The sequence below is a fragment of the Aspergillus foveolatus genome, assembly GCF_047715535.1.
Source record: "Aspergillus foveolatus strain CBS 279.81 unplaced genomic scaffold BDW70scaffold_31, whole genome shotgun sequence".
In the NCBI taxonomy this organism is placed as follows: Eukaryota; Fungi; Ascomycota; class Eurotiomycetes; order Eurotiales; family Aspergillaceae; genus Aspergillus; species Aspergillus foveolatus.
Window position 1 is genome coordinate 58,506 of NW_027396095.1, and position 15,289 is coordinate 73,794.

General features: G+C 52.2%; 6 protein-coding genes across 6 annotated transcripts; 4 read left to right on the forward strand and 2 right to left on the reverse strand.

The window, feature by feature from the left end:
- The first annotated feature begins 284 nt into the window (after positions 1-284).
- On the forward strand, positions 285-3,404 carry BDW70DRAFT_138005 (UBA/TS-N domain protein). The gene is made up of 2 exons (XM_073737142.1): positions 285-3,047; positions 3,107-3,404. The coding sequence occupies exons 1-2, from the start codon at positions 495-497 to the stop codon at positions 3,206-3,208; spliced, it is 2,655 nt and encodes an 884-aa protein (XP_073595034.1). The 5' UTR covers positions 285-494; the 3' UTR covers positions 3,209-3,404.
- A 109-nt stretch (positions 3,405-3,513) lies between these two features.
- On the reverse strand, positions 3,514-5,145 carry trm61 (tRNA 1-methyladenosine methyltransferase subunit GCD14; the record flags this gene model as incomplete). The annotated part of the gene is made up of 2 exons (XM_073742587.1): positions 3,612-5,145; positions 3,514-3,547 (listed from the first exon to the last, which is right to left on the reverse strand). Exons 1-2 carry the CDS (start codon positions 5,114-5,116, stop codon positions 3,514-3,516), a joined length of 1,539 nt encoding a protein of 512 aa, XP_073595035.1. The 5' UTR covers positions 5,117-5,145.
- A 282-nt stretch (positions 5,146-5,427) lies between these two features.
- On the forward strand, positions 5,428-8,092 carry BDW70DRAFT_138008 (cysteine--tRNA ligase). Its single transcript, XM_073737143.1, has 2 exons — positions 5,428-5,852; positions 5,901-8,092. The coding sequence occupies exons 1-2, from the start codon at positions 5,460-5,462 to the stop codon at positions 8,007-8,009; spliced, it is 2,502 nt and encodes an 833-aa protein (XP_073595036.1). The 5' UTR covers positions 5,428-5,459; the 3' UTR covers positions 8,010-8,092.
- Positions 8,093-8,367: 275 nt separating this feature from the next.
- BDW70DRAFT_138009 (NAD(P)H-dependent flavin oxidoreductase) lies at positions 8,368-10,354 on the forward strand. The gene is made up of 4 exons (XM_073737144.1): positions 8,368-8,646; positions 8,693-8,775; positions 8,840-9,568; positions 9,638-10,354. The coding sequence occupies exons 1-4, from the start codon at positions 8,604-8,606 to the stop codon at positions 9,779-9,781; spliced, it is 999 nt and encodes a 332-aa protein (XP_073595037.1). The 5' UTR covers positions 8,368-8,603; the 3' UTR covers positions 9,782-10,354.
- A 438-nt stretch (positions 10,355-10,792) lies between these two features.
- Positions 10,793-11,836, forward strand: BDW70DRAFT_160857 (uncharacterized protein; the record flags this gene model as incomplete). Its single annotated transcript, XM_073740909.1, has 1 exon — positions 10,793-11,836. The coding sequence occupies one exon, from the start codon at positions 10,793-10,795 to the stop codon at positions 11,834-11,836; it is 1,044 nt and encodes a 347-aa protein (XP_073595038.1).
- An 863-nt stretch (positions 11,837-12,699) lies between these two features.
- Positions 12,700-13,622, reverse strand: BDW70DRAFT_68867 (hydrophobin family protein). The gene is made up of 3 exons (XM_073744587.1): positions 13,158-13,622; positions 13,028-13,107; positions 12,700-12,969 (listed from the first exon to the last, which is right to left on the reverse strand). The coding sequence occupies exons 1-3, from the start codon at positions 13,492-13,494 to the stop codon at positions 12,913-12,915; spliced, it is 474 nt and encodes a 157-aa protein (XP_073595039.1). The 5' UTR covers positions 13,495-13,622; the 3' UTR covers positions 12,700-12,912.
- Positions 13,623-15,289: the final 1,667 nt, after the last annotated feature.

Sequence of the window (15,289 nt, forward strand, 5' to 3'; positions counted from 1 at the left end):
CTGGAAGGGTCTCTTGCGAAGTGGATAATTCACTGTCTATTGATATTCGCTCGGACTGGACATGTCCGATATAAGCTCAATGTTAAATGATGCATCCTGGCCTTTCTGGGTCTCTTTAATGGTCCTCTGAACGCTCAGTGTTTCTCGTTCAGTGGCTTGGCTCCGTACCTCAATAACAGTCACCATCCACGTGACAGTTTCCAGGCGGTAAGCCAGCTACGGCAGAATGCTCTCTATCAGCAGGGCGGTCACGCAAGCACTCACCATGAGCCACATAGTCGCCCATGACGCTCCAGGGGAAGAGTTATTGACAGCATCCAATGTTTATGAATTCAGTCTTTTTCATTGAAGCGACCTTTGTAATGTCAACATCTTACTCTTAGACTGCACATATATTAGCGCCGCTCGGATTGACCCTTAGTGGTGAGCTGAACCTCAGTTCCTTCGCCGTCGGAAGTGCCAAATTGTCCAAACCATTGAAGCACGCATAAACAATGGATGACCTGAACGGCCTCAGTTGGAGCTCCAACAACTCTAGCGATGTCCCCAAGCCTCCGCCGATGGGCTCCAGTTATCTGTTTCCAGCCGTGAGACCCCAAAACGCCTCAGGCCGATCTACTCCCCTCTCCGCCTCGTCCGGACTATCGAACCCCCCTTCGAAGCCTGCCACCCCCAGCGGCGACAGTTTTGCAAACCTAGTATCCTTTGGGTCTTCGAATACGACCAAGAATCTTCCTCTTATTGAACAACAAAAAAGATTACAAGAGGAGAAGGCCAGGAAAGAAGCCGAGAACCGCGCACGCCTGGAAGCACAGTATGGAGGGCAGAACGCTCAATTCTGGGACAACTTGGAGAAAGGAGGGAGCAACAATCCGTTTGCGTCTAGTACAGCACCCTCGCGAAACGACACGGCCTCCCCGGACGAGGACGATCTTCTCGCCGCCTTCAACGCCTCGGCACCCGTGGATGCATCCACCCACTTTCCAGTTCCGAGTCCCAGCCCATCCCTGAAGGTACCTACAAGCGAGTCACAAAGCGCCAACAAACCGAGTACTTTACCGCCGAGTAATGATATGTCTTTCAATGATGACGACGATCCGTTTGGTCTCAATCAGCTGAAGCCCAGATCGCAGGCTTCTCCCCTGCCATCTCAAAACGACGACGATGACTTCCTGGGCTTGCTAAGCAAGCCCGTTTCCGAGCTTCCACCGCCAGCCCCTCCAAAGGATTCCCCCAGAGCTGATAGCCCACACCGTGCTTCGCCTAAACCAACGAACGGGATGGATCGTGCCATCGCGGAACTCGTCGACATGGGCTTCCCCGCGGACAAAGCTAGCCAGGCTCTTAGAATGACTTCGTCTGGTACTGATGTGCAGGCTGCCGTTAGTATCCTTCTCACTCAGGCGCATGAAGAGTCCCGGCAAAAATCCCAGAACAGATCAACTCCCATTGATCGCCGTTCCAATCAGTCTGCGCAGAGACCAGGTCGAGATATGCCCTCTTGGATGCAGCCTGAGCGCTCGCACACACCCAAGAGTCGTAATGAATCCCGTTCGCCTTCTTCTAAGGACATGGATCCGTCCCAGATCGCTGCCAATCTCGGCACCAGTTTCCTGAAGACAGCAAATTCACTTTGGAAAACCGGCAGCAAGAAGATGCAGCAAGTAGTCAACGAACTCAACTCCGATCACGATCCGAGTCAGCCAAAATGGATGCGAGAGGCTTCTAATTCTGAAGTTCTTCCTAGGGGACGCGCTCAACCGCAGCCAGCCCGCAATGATCTGACGGACGAGGCTCTTTTGCTCGAATCGGGCGGTCCACCGCGGCCCCGCCGTAACCCTACACGTGTCGACGAGGGGCCAGCTCCTCGTGCAGGGAGCGATCATCGGCGACAAGAAAGTGGCGAGAAGCGTGTGCAACAGCCTGCCTTCATGCGGCAACAGTCTACATCAGAGCCCAGAGATGTAAGGTCCCGGTTGTCAAGGTTTGCAGCTGAAGAGCAGTCCGCACAGGCATACGTTAGCCCAGCGCGGAGGAAACGGCCAGTTGCTCAATCGTCAGCCCAGCAAGCCTCCAGCCCGGGCATTGATTTGTTCAACTCTTCAATTCCACAGAGTGCCGCGACGCCAAACCCCCCGCAGCAACCGCCGTCTACTTCTCTGCCTACGCGGCCAAAGGCTCCGCCTCGAGTTATACCGCAGGTTTCACAAAGTGCCCTTGCAAGTGCACACGCTCAGCGGGAGAAGGCAGCCGAAGCCTACAAGAGAGGCGACTACGCGGTTGCTCATGAGGCATTCACAAATGCCCTTACAGCTCTACCTGACAAGCATCCTATTGTGATCATCATCCGCAGTAATCGTGCGATGACCGCTCTGAAGATTGGCGAACCAAAAATAGCAATCAGCGACGCAGACTCCATCCTAGAATTGGTTGGTCCTGCAAAAGGCGAAACAGAAAGCATCGATCTCTGTAATGGCGAGCCCCATAAGCCAATGAAGGATTTCTACGGTAAGGCCTTGATGCGCAAAGCAGAAGCCTTGGAGCAGTTAGAGAAATGGGCGGACGCCGCACAGATATGGAAGTTGGCCGTGGAGAACGGCCATGGCGGAAGCACGAGTATCCAAGGCCGCAACCGCTGCGAAAAGGCCGCAGGTATCAGCAAGCCCGCGCCGAAGCCAACGGCTCCTTCACGACGACCCGCGGCCCCGGCGCCCAAGAAGAAAACATCCGCCCTGGACGAACTCCAGGATGCGCCGTCTGCAACCAAATCAGCATCATCCTTCGACGCCGTGAATCGTCTCCGGGAAGCTAATCAGGCTGCTGAACGTAGCGACGAGGAGAAGTTTGCTCTGACAGAGAGCGTTGATGCACGTCTGGCAGCGTGGAAGAGCGGCAAACAAGACAATCTTCGTGCACTCCTGGGCAGTCTGGACACAGTCCTGTGGCCTGAGGCCAATTGGAAGAAGATTAACATGTCCGAGCTAATCATGCCGAACAAAGTCAAGATCCAGTACATGAAGGGTATTGCCAAAGTGCATCCTGACAAGGTATGCCGTAATACCATTCTTATGTCGCATCGAGTGAGCGTAACTAACCAGCGTCTTAGATACCAACTGATGCCACAACAGAACAGCGCATGATAGCCGGTGCCGTGTTCGGCGTGCTAAACGAAGCCTGGGATAAGTTCAAGGCCGAGAATAATCTGTAACGCTCTTGCTCTTTTGCGTACTATTACCCACATTCGTCTGCATTTACTACAAGTATACATTGTTGCTGGTCGATTTCTACCTCTGAAAAAGCGTTGGTCCGCCGCAGCGCACTGATCAAGCGGAGCAGTGGAACTGTATTTTACGAGATATCCCTTTGATATGCTGTATATAGATATGTTTTCTGCGTGCATGACAAGAACGTACATTGACTGCCAGGCTATCATGCCGTAACCTCAAAGCTCTTTTACCTCCGTTATGATTTGGACTAAATAAGCCGAATCTCACCCTACTGTCATTGCTACGTCTAAATTGGGAACACAGGGTAACCGACACGTACACTGGAGAGTCGCTGAAGCCATATTACTTTATTCATGTGATAGACCAAATCTAGTCCATTCCTACCCTTCATTTTCATTCTTATTCGCCTCCTCAGCTTTATTCACACCCCCTGCGGCCGCCTTTGCCTCTTTCTTCATCTGCCTCCGACTCTTCGCCTTAGCAGGCTGCGCCGCCTCCTCATCCACAGTCTGACTCGGCCATTTCTCCACACATTTACGCTCGTCCTCTTCACTCCACTCGCGTGGCAAGACCGCGAAAACGAGGTACGACGTATGTGTCTTCAAATCGGGTTCAGATCGGTGCACGAGACGACCTTGTGCGTAGGGCGGGATATCCTTGTAGTGGGTAGGCGGTATAAAGGTAGGTAGTTCTGAGGATGTTTGTGTTTGCGATTGCTGCCGTTGCGTTGTGCTGTCGTCGTGTTGATCTTGATCCTGCTCGACTTGGCCTACTACATCGCGAAACCGGATAGATCGTTGCTCGACGACGCGCATTTTCTGAACCGCATCATCGATGTTTCGCGGGAACACATTTGCGCCACGGACGCCCTCGAACTCTAACCCCGTCTTCTCGCGCTTCACTTCTATCCGGCGGTGCTGCAGCTCAACCATTGAAATATGCAGCCAGCCGTTCTGGCGCAGCGCGCTGATAGTTCGTTGAACTTGTTCCATACATGGCGAAAACGTGCAGATGTGGGCAGGCGTATTCGGGTCGAGGGGTGAATCTGCGCCGGACGGCGGGTTACGGACGAGATGCTTGAGCGCGAGCCAGGGGGCGGGCAGATCAAGGAAAATAGCGTTTGCCTTAGGGGATGTGGATGGTTTACCGTCGGAGTCATTGAGGAGGAATCCGTCCTGGTAGACGTCGCGGTGGGTTACTTGAACGAGGCCGTCGAGACCGTGCTCGCGGATCTCATCGCGAATCTTTCCCGCACGTTGCGCGTGGAACTCAAAGCTGCATACTTTGCCTAGACGGCGGCGGCGCTTTGCCGGTGGTGGTGTAATCTCTGGGTATCCGTTGAAGACGGCGCGGACAGCGGCGTGTGTGAAAGAACCACTTCCAGCGCCGGCTTCAATGAGCGTTGAGCCTGGCCGCACGCCGAGCCGGTGCAGGACGTAGCTGTAGTCGGGGGTATAGACAACTTGCGTGCGATGCGGGAGAGACGCCGTCCAGAGTTCGGGGGTTGGGCAGAGGATGTGGAGGAAGCCGCTTGCTGCAGCGACGGGTGCCTCGCGTGTTGGTTTGCTGCTGTCAGCGCCATCTTCATCGCCGCCAGTGCCGCTGGCGGAATCGAGCTGGTTTGCTTTGCGCTTTTTGAGTTGGGCGCGGCCGCGGGAGCCAGTGTCGACTTTGGAAGCTATAATTTGGGAGCCCCATGGTTTGTCAAAAAGAGTGCTGTGTGGGAACGAGCCGAATCGTGTGTTTGTCACGTTCCCTTCTTTGTAGCCTAGGTTTTCCTCATCATGGAGTCGGAGGATGGCCGGGATGGTATTGTCGCGGCGGAGATGGAGGAGGGCGAGCTGGTCCAGCTGGGAGTGGGCGCTTGGAGTTAGGAAGGGAGATGGCATTCTGGATCGCCGCGATAGCTGGAATGCCGCAGAGAAGTTCGTAAATGCCGTACTCAGGCTGTAATAGAGCTCTGCGTTCTCTCCGCGATGGATATCTAAAAGATCTAGACGGAATCTTCCCCACTAGTCCGCATTCGGCTGCAAGTTAGGGCTCAGGGTCGCAGAGCGTGTAAGCTCTCTGATTCGAGGATATTACACCGCCTTGTATATACTCTGGATCTGTTCGTTCCTCAATTCTCAGGCCGCCAATCAAGGAAAGGATGACTCTTAGTAGTCTTTTGATGCTCGACCCCTCTATTATTGCTCAGGCCCTTGGATCCCCCACTCTTTTGTTTTCATCTTGATGCCCCTCCTCCCCCTCCGGCATCTTCGCCTTCTTTCGTCCCTTTTATCCCCCCGGCCGGTTCTTTTCTCTCAGCTATCGGTTCTTACTAGATTCATGGCTACCGCGCGCGAGCAGCCAGCATGGCGCCAGCCGACTGCTCACCCTGAAGCGCAATCGCTCCCTTCGCTGAAAGTCTACAATTCCCTCACCAAGTCGAAGACGCCGTTCATTCCGATCGACCCTCAGGGGAAGAAAGTGACCTGGTATGCGTGCGGACCAACAGTCTACGACGATGCGCATCTTGGACATGCCAGGAACTATGTCAGCACGGACATCATCCGGCGTATCATGCGCGATTACTTCAAGTTCAACGTACATTTTGTTATGAACATAACTGATGTCGATGATAAGGTATAACACGTTGTCGATTTGGGACGGTATTAGGTTAACGGCGTTCAGATCATCCTCCGAGCACGACAACAGCACTTGTTCACAAAGTTCGCGACGGCGCATCCTACGGTCGACGACGAGGTTCTCGATGTTGCGAAGAAGGCATACGCCGCTTACTTGAAGAAGAACCTGCCGCTATTGAGTCCCGAGCTTTCTCCGTCTGATTATTCCAAGGAGGTGGAGAAGGCTTATGCGGTGATTTTGAATGGGGGGCCTCTGCCGGGTAATGAGAAGGCCGGTGATGATGAAGCCAAGGTCAAAATGCACATCAAGACAGTGTCATCAGCAGCGAACGTCATTGTGGAGGCGGAGAAGCTTGACAAGTCCGCGCAAGGGTCCTTCCCCGAACGCTTCTACACCGATGCGCAAGACCTTTTGCTTCCGTACCTAGATGCTCTCGAGGGGTCCTCGATCGACGCGGACGACCATTCGATCTTCACGAAGCTTACGCGAAAGTATGAGGAGCGGTTCATGAAGGACATGGATGACTTGAACGTGCTTCGACCGGACGAGTTAACTAGGGTGACTGAGTACGGGCAGGAGATTGCCGACTTCGTCGAGAAGATCGTTGAAAACAAGTTTGGTTACGTCTCAGCGGACGGCTCAGTATACTTTGATATTAATGCATTTGAGGCGGCCGGGTTCCCGTACGCGCGACTTGAGCCCTGGAGCCGCTCGGACAATAAGCTACTCGCTGAAGGAGAGGGATCATTGGCAAATAAAACCACTGAAAAGCGTTCCAAGTCCGACTTTGCTCTATGGAAGTCCTCGAAGCCTGGTGAGCCGAGCTGGTCGAGTTCCTGGGGGCGAGGCCGACCGGGATGGCATATCGAATGTTCGGCAATGGCGTCCGCCCGTCTGGGCAAGCACATGGATATTCACTCCGGAGGTATCGACCTTGCGTTCCCTCACCACGACAACGAACTGGCGCAGAGCGAGGCGTACTGGCACTCTCATGGTGACCAGTGGGTCAACTACTTCCTGCACATGGGTCACTTGTCAATCCAAGGGTCTAAGATGTCCAAGTCCCTGAAGAATTTTACAACTATCCGTGAGGCACTAGAGAGGAAGGAGTGGACTCCGCGCAGTCTGAGAATCGTATTTCTTCTTGGCGGATGGAAAGACGGTATCGAGATTACCGACGAGCTTGTCAGCGCCGGTAACTCGTGGGAAGATAAGTTGAACAACTTCTTCATTAGGGTAAAAGACCCTGCAACTCTTCAGGGGCCCGCTTCGAGTACAGACACCACCCTTGCCGAAGCCTTAGAGGCAGCCAAGTCGGCCGTGCACGAGCAACTCTGCGATTCATTCAACACTCCTGGCATGATGAACACGATATCTGAGCTTATCACCAAATACAACATCGCTGATAAATCGACGCTGAACCCGAAGGACGTCGAGGCAGTTGCTCGCTGGGTAACTTACATGGTCAACATGCTTGGTCTCAACGGCCAGACGCCTGCTGCCTCGCATGAGATCGGATGGAGCGGCATTGACGTTCCTGAAGAAGCTAAGCCGTTCCTGTATCCGCTTTCGGCCATGCGTGATGCATTGCGACAGTCTGCGCGAGCCAAAACGCTCAACGCGGGCGAGATCTCGAAGATTGTCGAACAAGAAGCCATCCCAGAGGCAGCAACAGAAAATACTCAGCCGTACGCCACCGTGGTGTCTAATTTCCGCACCAAGATATCGTCATTACAAAACTCCACAGACCTCGGAAAGGAGGTCCTTGCGCTCTGCGACCGCCTCCGAGATGTTGATCTGTTCGACCTTGGTGTCTACCTTGAGGACAGAGAGAACCTTCCTGCCATCGTTCGCCCCGTAAGCCGCGATCTTATCCAAGCGCGTGAGGAGAAGGCTGCTCAGGCACTGCAAAAACAGCGTGAGCGAGAGGTAAAAGAGAAGGAGGCGCTAAAGAAGCTGGAGAAGGGGAAGCTGAGCCATCTGGAAATGTTCCGGACGAACGAGTACAGCGCGTGGGACGAGGAAGGTCTCCCGACTCGCGATGCGGCGGGCGAAGAGATTGCTAAGAGTCGCTCGAAGAAACTGCGCAAGGACTGGGAACGACAGAAGAAGCTACATGAGGCGTGGCTCGCGAGCCAACAGGGCAGTAAATGATGGATGATGGACTATGATGGACTAGATAGGAAAGTTCGGTCATCACGTACAGCATAGACGGCGTTATATTATCTAGGCAGCATTGGTTTATGTTATGGCTACATAGCTTATCCTCTTACTGCCATTTCCTATAACATTCCTGATCTAGATGACGATGTTGTCTCTACCCATGACAACGTAGTGGAGTCAGGTGCATCTACGGCGACAATCACATGCAAGCCAGTAGAGTCACCACTACCTCGACAAAGCCAGCTTCAACATGCCATCCGGACCATCTGACCTCCCAGTGGCTCCAGAATATCGTATAGATGAACTGACCCTATTGCTCTGCCTAATTCTACCGCGTACCGACCGCTCAAGACAAATCATGCTGGTCGGGCCGACCTCCACAGCCAGACCTCGGCAACTCCTCGTCCCCTCAGTCGCAGCAGCAGAGGTCCGCGGCAGTCTCCCTTAGAACCGCACGTTTCGTCTTATTACACTTGTCTGTCTTATAGCGACTGTTCCAACTATTTCTGCGAGCGTCCACTGTATAGACTTTATTTTTCTAAGCATCATCATCATCATCTTCTTGCTCTTCGCAAAACTGGCACAATGGGTTTCAACACTGCATTAACCAGAGCGCTGGGGATCAAAGGTAAAGCCCCCCCTTTCACCGCACCAGCAAATACTGACCAGTCTAGTTCCTGTCGTTCAGGGTGGCATGCAATGGGTGGGATACGCTGAGCTCGCAGCAGCCGTCAGCAATGCCGGTGGTCTTGGAATTGTACGTTGTGCAGCCTTCACGAACACATGGCAGTCTCCAGCGAGCAAAGACTGACTTACCCCAGCTCACTGCCCTCACCCAACCAACTCCCGAAGACTTGCGCAAGGAAATTCGCAAATGCCGCTCCATGACGAAGAACCCCTTCGGCGTTAACCTGACCCTCCTACCCGCCCTAGTGCCCCCCGACTACGGTGCCTACGCACAAGTGATAATCGATGAGGGGATCAAGATCGTCGAAACAGCAGGCAACAACCCTGGCCCTGTCATCCGGCAACTCAAGGCCGCAAACATCACAATCCTGCACAAATGCACGACGATCCGACACGCCAAGTCGGCTGTTAAGCTGGGTGTTGATTTCCTGTCAATCGATGGTTTTGAATGTGCAGGGCACGTGGGAGAGCACGATATCACGAACTTCATCCTTCTTAACCGTGCGAGACAGGAACTCGGCGTGCCGTTCATTGCCTCTGGCGGGTTCGCAGACGGGTATGGGCTGGCCGCGGCGCTGGCGCTCGGTGCAGAGGGGATCAACATGGGGACTCGGTTCATGTGTACAGTCGAGGCGCCAATTCATCAGAAGGTGAAGCAGGCGATCGTGGATGCCGAGGAGACGGACACGGCCCTTGTGATGCGACGGTGGAAGAACACAACGCGGCTGTTTTCAAATGAAGTGACCAAGCAGGCGCTCAAGGTTGAGAAGGAGAGCAAGTCTGGGGAGTTTGCGGAGATTGCGCCGTTTGTTAGTGGGAAGAGGGGGAGGGAGGTGTTCTTGAACGGCGATGTCAACTTTGGGGTATGTTCTCTTTCTTTCCGTTAACCTTTCCTCTTCAGAAAAAAGGAACAAAGGTTAATGTCTTTGCAGGTCTGGACAGCCGGCCAGGTCATCGGCCTCATCCATGACATTCCCACGTGCGCCGTGTTGCTTTCTCGGATTGAGAAGGAGGCGGACGAGGCTCTGAACCGGTCGAAGTCGTTGTACACGGCAACGCCGCAGAGCAAGCTCTGATTGTTTATTGTGTTCTGTAGAGCTAGAGCTCAAAGACTCGTGCACTTGATAGCGATGCAACACAATGCCTTTACTAGTTCTCCCTTCTGAAGGCGTCATCCCTTGCGGCACAGTCTCGAGCTCAACGCCCGTGAACAAGGGATAGAGAGTCCGTTTGTTCCTGCGTAGCACTATTTCTACAGTTATAGAGAGATGCGAGAGCAGCCCTGGGTCTTGATTTTTGATACATTCTAGCGAATTAATGTCCTCCTTTCCCGCATCAGCAATTACACTGATGGTTTATGTCTGCCATATAGCCCATATTGGACATGATTCTATTATGATTACGAGTCCAACTCCTAAATCTGTTCCTTGCAGACACGAGCAACCTCCTCCCCAGCAGAACAGCCCTTGCTTAGAATCGTGCGGATCTCAATGATAGGCGCAGCAACACCTGAGCGGCTACCTGAGAGACAATAGATGCGGAACTGAATTGAATCAAATCATACTCAGCGGCGTGTGTACAGCAGAAATAATTATATACAAGCTACTATCGAAGTTAGGTGCGCAGAAATTCAATGCTGCCAATTCATCATGTAGGGCTCAGTTTAAGCTCCAACTACAGGCCTTATCCTGGATAGATGCAAGCCTTATGCATGCAATGCGTCCAGTAATCAAAGCCAAGGCAAAAGCAAATGAGCCCATGCGCGCCAGTAATCAAAACTTGGATTGCTATATAAGACATCAGAACTGTTGGTTGGCCCTAACCCCTCAGCTTTCTTCAGCACATTACTCCGGTGCATAGGAACAATGGCTTCCCCCAGCCCGTCCTCACCTTCATCTCCATCTTTATCAGGGTCTCTGTCCTGCCTCTCGCTCTCATCTTTCTTGTCTCTGTTTCTCTCATGCGTCCAGAAACCAAAGGGCAGGGGTGGAAATCGACGGAGCCCTCACCCTCCCCCCTCCGCAGCCACCACCACCAACATCAACAGCAACAACAATACAAGAGCGAATGGGTGCACCCATCCCATCATGGCATGTACATGTATATGCGCGCTGCCTCCAATAAACACAGACCTCACCAAGGGGTCGTATCCCGTCCCTTCCGCAAGCGATAATTCAAACACCATCTCCATAACGCAGACCACAACGACGACAACAACATCCATCCGCATCGTCGACTCAGACACTTCCTCTGAATACGACTCGCACTCCATCACGTCTGCCGATACAGACGCAAACTCTGTTTCGGATTACGGCTGCGGCTGTGGATTCGGTGGCGATGAGCATAACTGCGAGGATGACATCGAAGATACAAACGCCGACTCGCACAAGGTCTCACTGCCGGCAAGGCCACTTCCACCTGTGCCAGTGTATCGCCAGAGACCATCAACGTCAAGGAAGAGTTCTGAGGTGAAACCCATGACCCGTCTTTCCTGCATTGAGGAGACAATTCCTGAGGAGGAAGAGGAAGAGGTGTATCCCGCGCAGCAGCGACAGGAAGGAGACGCGAAACAGCATCGAGACACAACTAGTCGACGCAAGTCAATGATTGAGCTGTTTAATCTGCCCACGTTTTTGTCTGCATCCTCCTCATCCGGAGCAGCATCAACATCATCAGGACCAGGCCTGAGCCTGTCATTCTCGAATCTGAGCTTCCGGTTTCCCATGCCGCCGATCTGTGGCAGTGGCAGTCAGCAGTGTCAGGCTGAAAAGCTGGACGGAGCAGCCAGAAAAATCCCGCGACGCGAGAAATTGGAGCACAAAAGACCAAAGTCCATGTCGGCGTTATCCTTGTCCTATTCAGCGTCTTCGGCAACAGGTTTTGCCTCCATATCCGCCTCTCTTTCACAGCCCTCATCAACAGAGAAACCATACGAGAGATGCCTTGACAGAGGCTCTGAGAATAGGACGCAAGTCCACAGTCCAACGACAACGACGACGAAAAAACAGCGTCGAATGGGCACGATTCTTTTCCCACCCTTTGCGTTTTTGTCTCGATCGTCGGTCGGAGGTGCTCTGGGTCAAGAGAGCAGGGGTTCGACATTGACGAATGGTAAGTCTCTTTTTTCCTAGGCATGGCGTATGGAGTTTGAGCTGGCGTTCGCTTTGGTTCTGGACCTCCCTCGTGGTTTGGAGGCGGGCGTGGGCATTGAATGAGAGTGAAGCTTTAGGGCTTGCTTGTGTCTCTTTGTTCTCTCTGATCTGGGCTTCAAGGCCTTGGGGTCTGGTGTTGAGATGTGTTTATAATCGGTTTCAGTCTGGTGATATGGCTGGAGGATGTTCGTATACGACTAAGGGTGAATGGCTGGTGTATTCCTATGTACGATTACTTTAGCGACGTTGTACAGTTATTTACATTTACATAGCCATATTAATAAATTATAATTGATGCCGGCATCATTCAATACTTAGAACTGACATTCCATATTGTAAATGCTCCAGAGCAGAGCGATTGATTATCGCTTCGAAACATGTTAAATCAGTGGCAGAGGCATGTGCAGGCATTTTCTCAAGGAATCTTCGACAGTGGGCTAACTCACCCAGGTACGAGTTTTTGAGAGACACTGCTTTTGACTTGCATACAACGACGCGGATATATAACAGGAGTTGCGAACGGTCTACAAGTGATAAGAGGTGTATATTGGTATCTTAGGACTCCCAGAACGACTCATGGAAGCATAATGGGGAGATCGGTAACGACGACGTTGGGAAATTGGTGTTGGGAACTCGAAGGGGAATATGTTCATGCGAGTCTCTGACAGGGTAAATCTTTCAAACTAAGACAAGAACTGGGTAAAATGAGAAGAGCCATACGAAGCAAGAATTGGATCTATGTCCAACCAGGATATGGCATTTAGGCTCAAAAAGGACACAGTAAGGTACCCAAGAGAATAGACAAGAATCTACAATTGAGAACCTACAAAGCAGTCAACGGCGATTAAGAAGTAGTAAAGTCTAATTAAAGATGAATGCCATGACATATACAAGACGACAGTCCAAAGAAGCCTTTCTCAGAGAAATGCCATGGCAGAAAAAAATACAAAATAGTCAACAGTAGTCCAAAGACAATGCCACAGCCCCGTGCACAGCAACTACTATCTGTAGGAACACCTCGATGAGGAGGCCCAGAATCCCAGAATACGAGAAACTTAGAGGATGGAGCCGAGGGCAATGCAGGGAAGACCAACACCGATGAGGTCGCCGTCCTGTGATCTTTGTTAGATACATCGGTTTAAATAAAAAGGCTCTGAAAAGGGAACACACCGCGCTGGAGGGAGAGTTCTGGCAGCAAGCAATGTTCTGCTTGCACTGCTGGTTGACGAGATCCTGGACGCCGATGAGGACTAGTAATTGTTAGCAATGGCGCGTCACGGAAGGAAGTATTGGAACTGACGAGCAATGTCGAGCTTGGAGCACTGGTCGAAGAGACCAAGACCCTCGGCACCAGAACCGGCGCCGATAAGGTTGCTGAGGGCACCAGCCAGAATACCGTCCTCAACCTCTGTGGTGTCACCGGCGTACACGGCCTTGTTGCAGCAAGAGAGCTGGGCCTGGTCACCGCACTTGTCGGAGGCCTGCTTGACGGTCACGTTGTCGGGAACAGGGAACTTGACGTTGCTGTTACCCTTATTGCCAACACCGTTGCCAGCGAGCTGGGAATCAGTGGCAGGAGGGAGGGCCGCGACGGAGGCGGCAAAAGCAACGACGGCAGCAGCAATGGAGAACTTCATTGTGAATGAGGAGGAAGTCGGATTTTTTGTTTTTGGAGAAGAGGCTTGAGAATGAGAGACTGGACTGTCAAGGAAAGTCTTGTAGAGAGAGCGTGATGAGGAATTGAACAGCTGCTGAATTTAGCGTCCTTATATAGACTGCCGGATGGGTGTCTTGTTCTCTCAAGCTCTACCAAACCACGTCCTTGTTCAGAGAATTCTTCCCTCATGGGTCTTTGGAATGCACCACGCAAGGAACAGAGCTTCGAGCTCTGGTGTCGCCCCTTGTGTGCTCGGTGTTTGGAGGGAAATGACCCATTATTCGGTATGGATCAACTGGATGTTGCCTCTGAAAGGAAGCGGTCACTCATTTCGCGTTTCTAGCGGATGCTGCGTCTTCAGTACTGTCTCATTCCCCTGCTCCCGCTCTGTAGATCGTTATGCAAACAGCACCGCTGCCACTCGGGTTGCATCCCAGCATTTCTTGCCATTCTAAAATGTCAAACTGTCAATATTTAGTATCTGCTGCTATCATCGGTCATAGTAGCAGCGGGATTACGTGACATTTGCAGTGTCGATTGCGTCCATGACAAAATCAGCCGCAGTCATCTCGTGGTATGCAAGTAGTCAGTTCACATTCCTCGGAGCTTTGCGACCAGCTTCAGCTCCCAGCACCTGCCGTTGGCCTATTGCATGCTTTGGCCTGCAAGGGATGACTTAAAAAAAAGTTAGCCCGGAAATCTAAACACATATGCACGGTTGGTCCCTCTCATCTCCTGTCCCTTGGAGCGGCAAGGGATGCGCGATCTCTGTAGGTAATTTCCAAAGCAGGGACAGAAACCTTCAGCGTGCAGGCTGCACTATAGATGAATACCATAGGCACATCGAGCTCGTCTGTTATTGCCGTTGATGTGGGACTGTATAGGTAGGGGTGTTCAGATCAGGGTCAGGGCCTTGAAAGAGGCGTCTGGAGGATATCCGTAACAGTGTAGGAGGCGAACCAGGAAATAAGCACCAAGTCTGTTCAAGAATGGATAATACTCTGTTTTCCCTACGTCGGTGGCTGATACTGACCCCTGTACCACGGTCAGCATTCTCTTTCAGACAGGTTATAGTTCCTGGCAACAAACAGCAAGCCCTAAGTTAGGCCTTGCAATTCGGAATACTCAGAGCCCTTCCATCCTTTCCTCGATTACCTTGCGCAGTCCAACGTTTCGACTTGTTAACCTTGGAACTTTTTTGGTCTAACCTGTGATATTCACCCAGCATCACTGGCAAACTAGTAAAATCATGCATAAGCACGATCTGGCCTCACGGCCGCACATCCTGTCTCTGCTACTAGACGCCCACAGCACAGCAGCAAGTCTGACGGTGAAGGTGAACTATTCCCCAAGCTTGTTGTGTTCGGCCGCTCAGTTTTGAGCTTTTTCTTCGGAAGGGTTGGCTCATCCGGGCTCAGGAATCAAGGACCGGGGAAAGGCCGCCGTTATGACTCAGATGTTTAGGTTATAGATCTGCCTAGATCAGCTTGTAACTAAAGACGGACAGCCAGTAAATTGCGAGCCAGTTGTTACTGGGGTTCATGGAGCAGGCCTTGCGGCAGCACTGGGTATCAAGGCCTGCTTTGGCAGCCAGTGTCATTGTAAGCGATGCTGTCGTGATCTCCTTGGATAGAACGCCCTATCCTTCCAAGTTCCCAGCAATGTTTAGACAACGCCCTATGAAATTACAGCAGATCTATTCCGTCAGCTTTTCATCCCCATCATTCTTCGTTCAGGGTCCGGTCCATCGGTCAGCATAAAGTCTCCGGCTTCGG

Coding starts and splice junctions, on each gene's coding strand:
- BDW70DRAFT_138005 (XM_073737142.1), top strand. CDS start 495: ATGGATGACCTGAACGGCCTCAGTTGGAGCTCCAACAACTCTAGCGAT. Junction 3,048..3,106: donor CCAAAGTGCATCCTGACAAG/GTATGCCGTAAT, acceptor CCAGCGTCTTAG/ATACCAACTGATGCCACAAC.
- BDW70DRAFT_138008 (XM_073737143.1), top strand. CDS start 5,460: ATGCCCCTCCTCCCCCTCCGGCATCTTCGCCTTCTTTCGTCCCTTTTA. Junction 5,853..5,900: donor TAACTGATGTCGATGATAAG/GTATAACACGTT, acceptor AACGGCGTTCAG/ATCATCCTCCGAGCACGACA.
- BDW70DRAFT_138009 (XM_073737144.1), top strand. CDS start 8,604: ATGGGTTTCAACACTGCATTAACCAGAGCGCTGGGGATCAAAG. Junction 8,647..8,692: donor CAGAGCGCTGGGGATCAAAG/GTAAAGCCCCCC, acceptor TGACCAGTCTAG/TTCCTGTCGTTCAGGGTGGC. Junction 8,776..8,839: donor ATGCCGGTGGTCTTGGAATT/GTACGTTGTGCA, acceptor GACTTACCCCAG/CTCACTGCCCTCACCCAACC.
- BDW70DRAFT_68867 (XM_073744587.1), bottom strand. CDS start 13,494: ATGAAGTTCTCCATTGCTGCTGCCGTCGTTGCTTTTGCCGCCTCCGTC. Junction 13,108..13,157: donor CTCCAAGCTCGACATTGCTC/GTCAGTTCCAAT, acceptor AACAATTACTAG/TCCTCATCGGCGTCCAGGAT. Junction 12,970..13,027: donor AGAACTCTCCCTCCAGCGCG/GTGTGTTCCCTT, acceptor CAAAGATCACAG/GACGGCGACCTCATCGGTGT.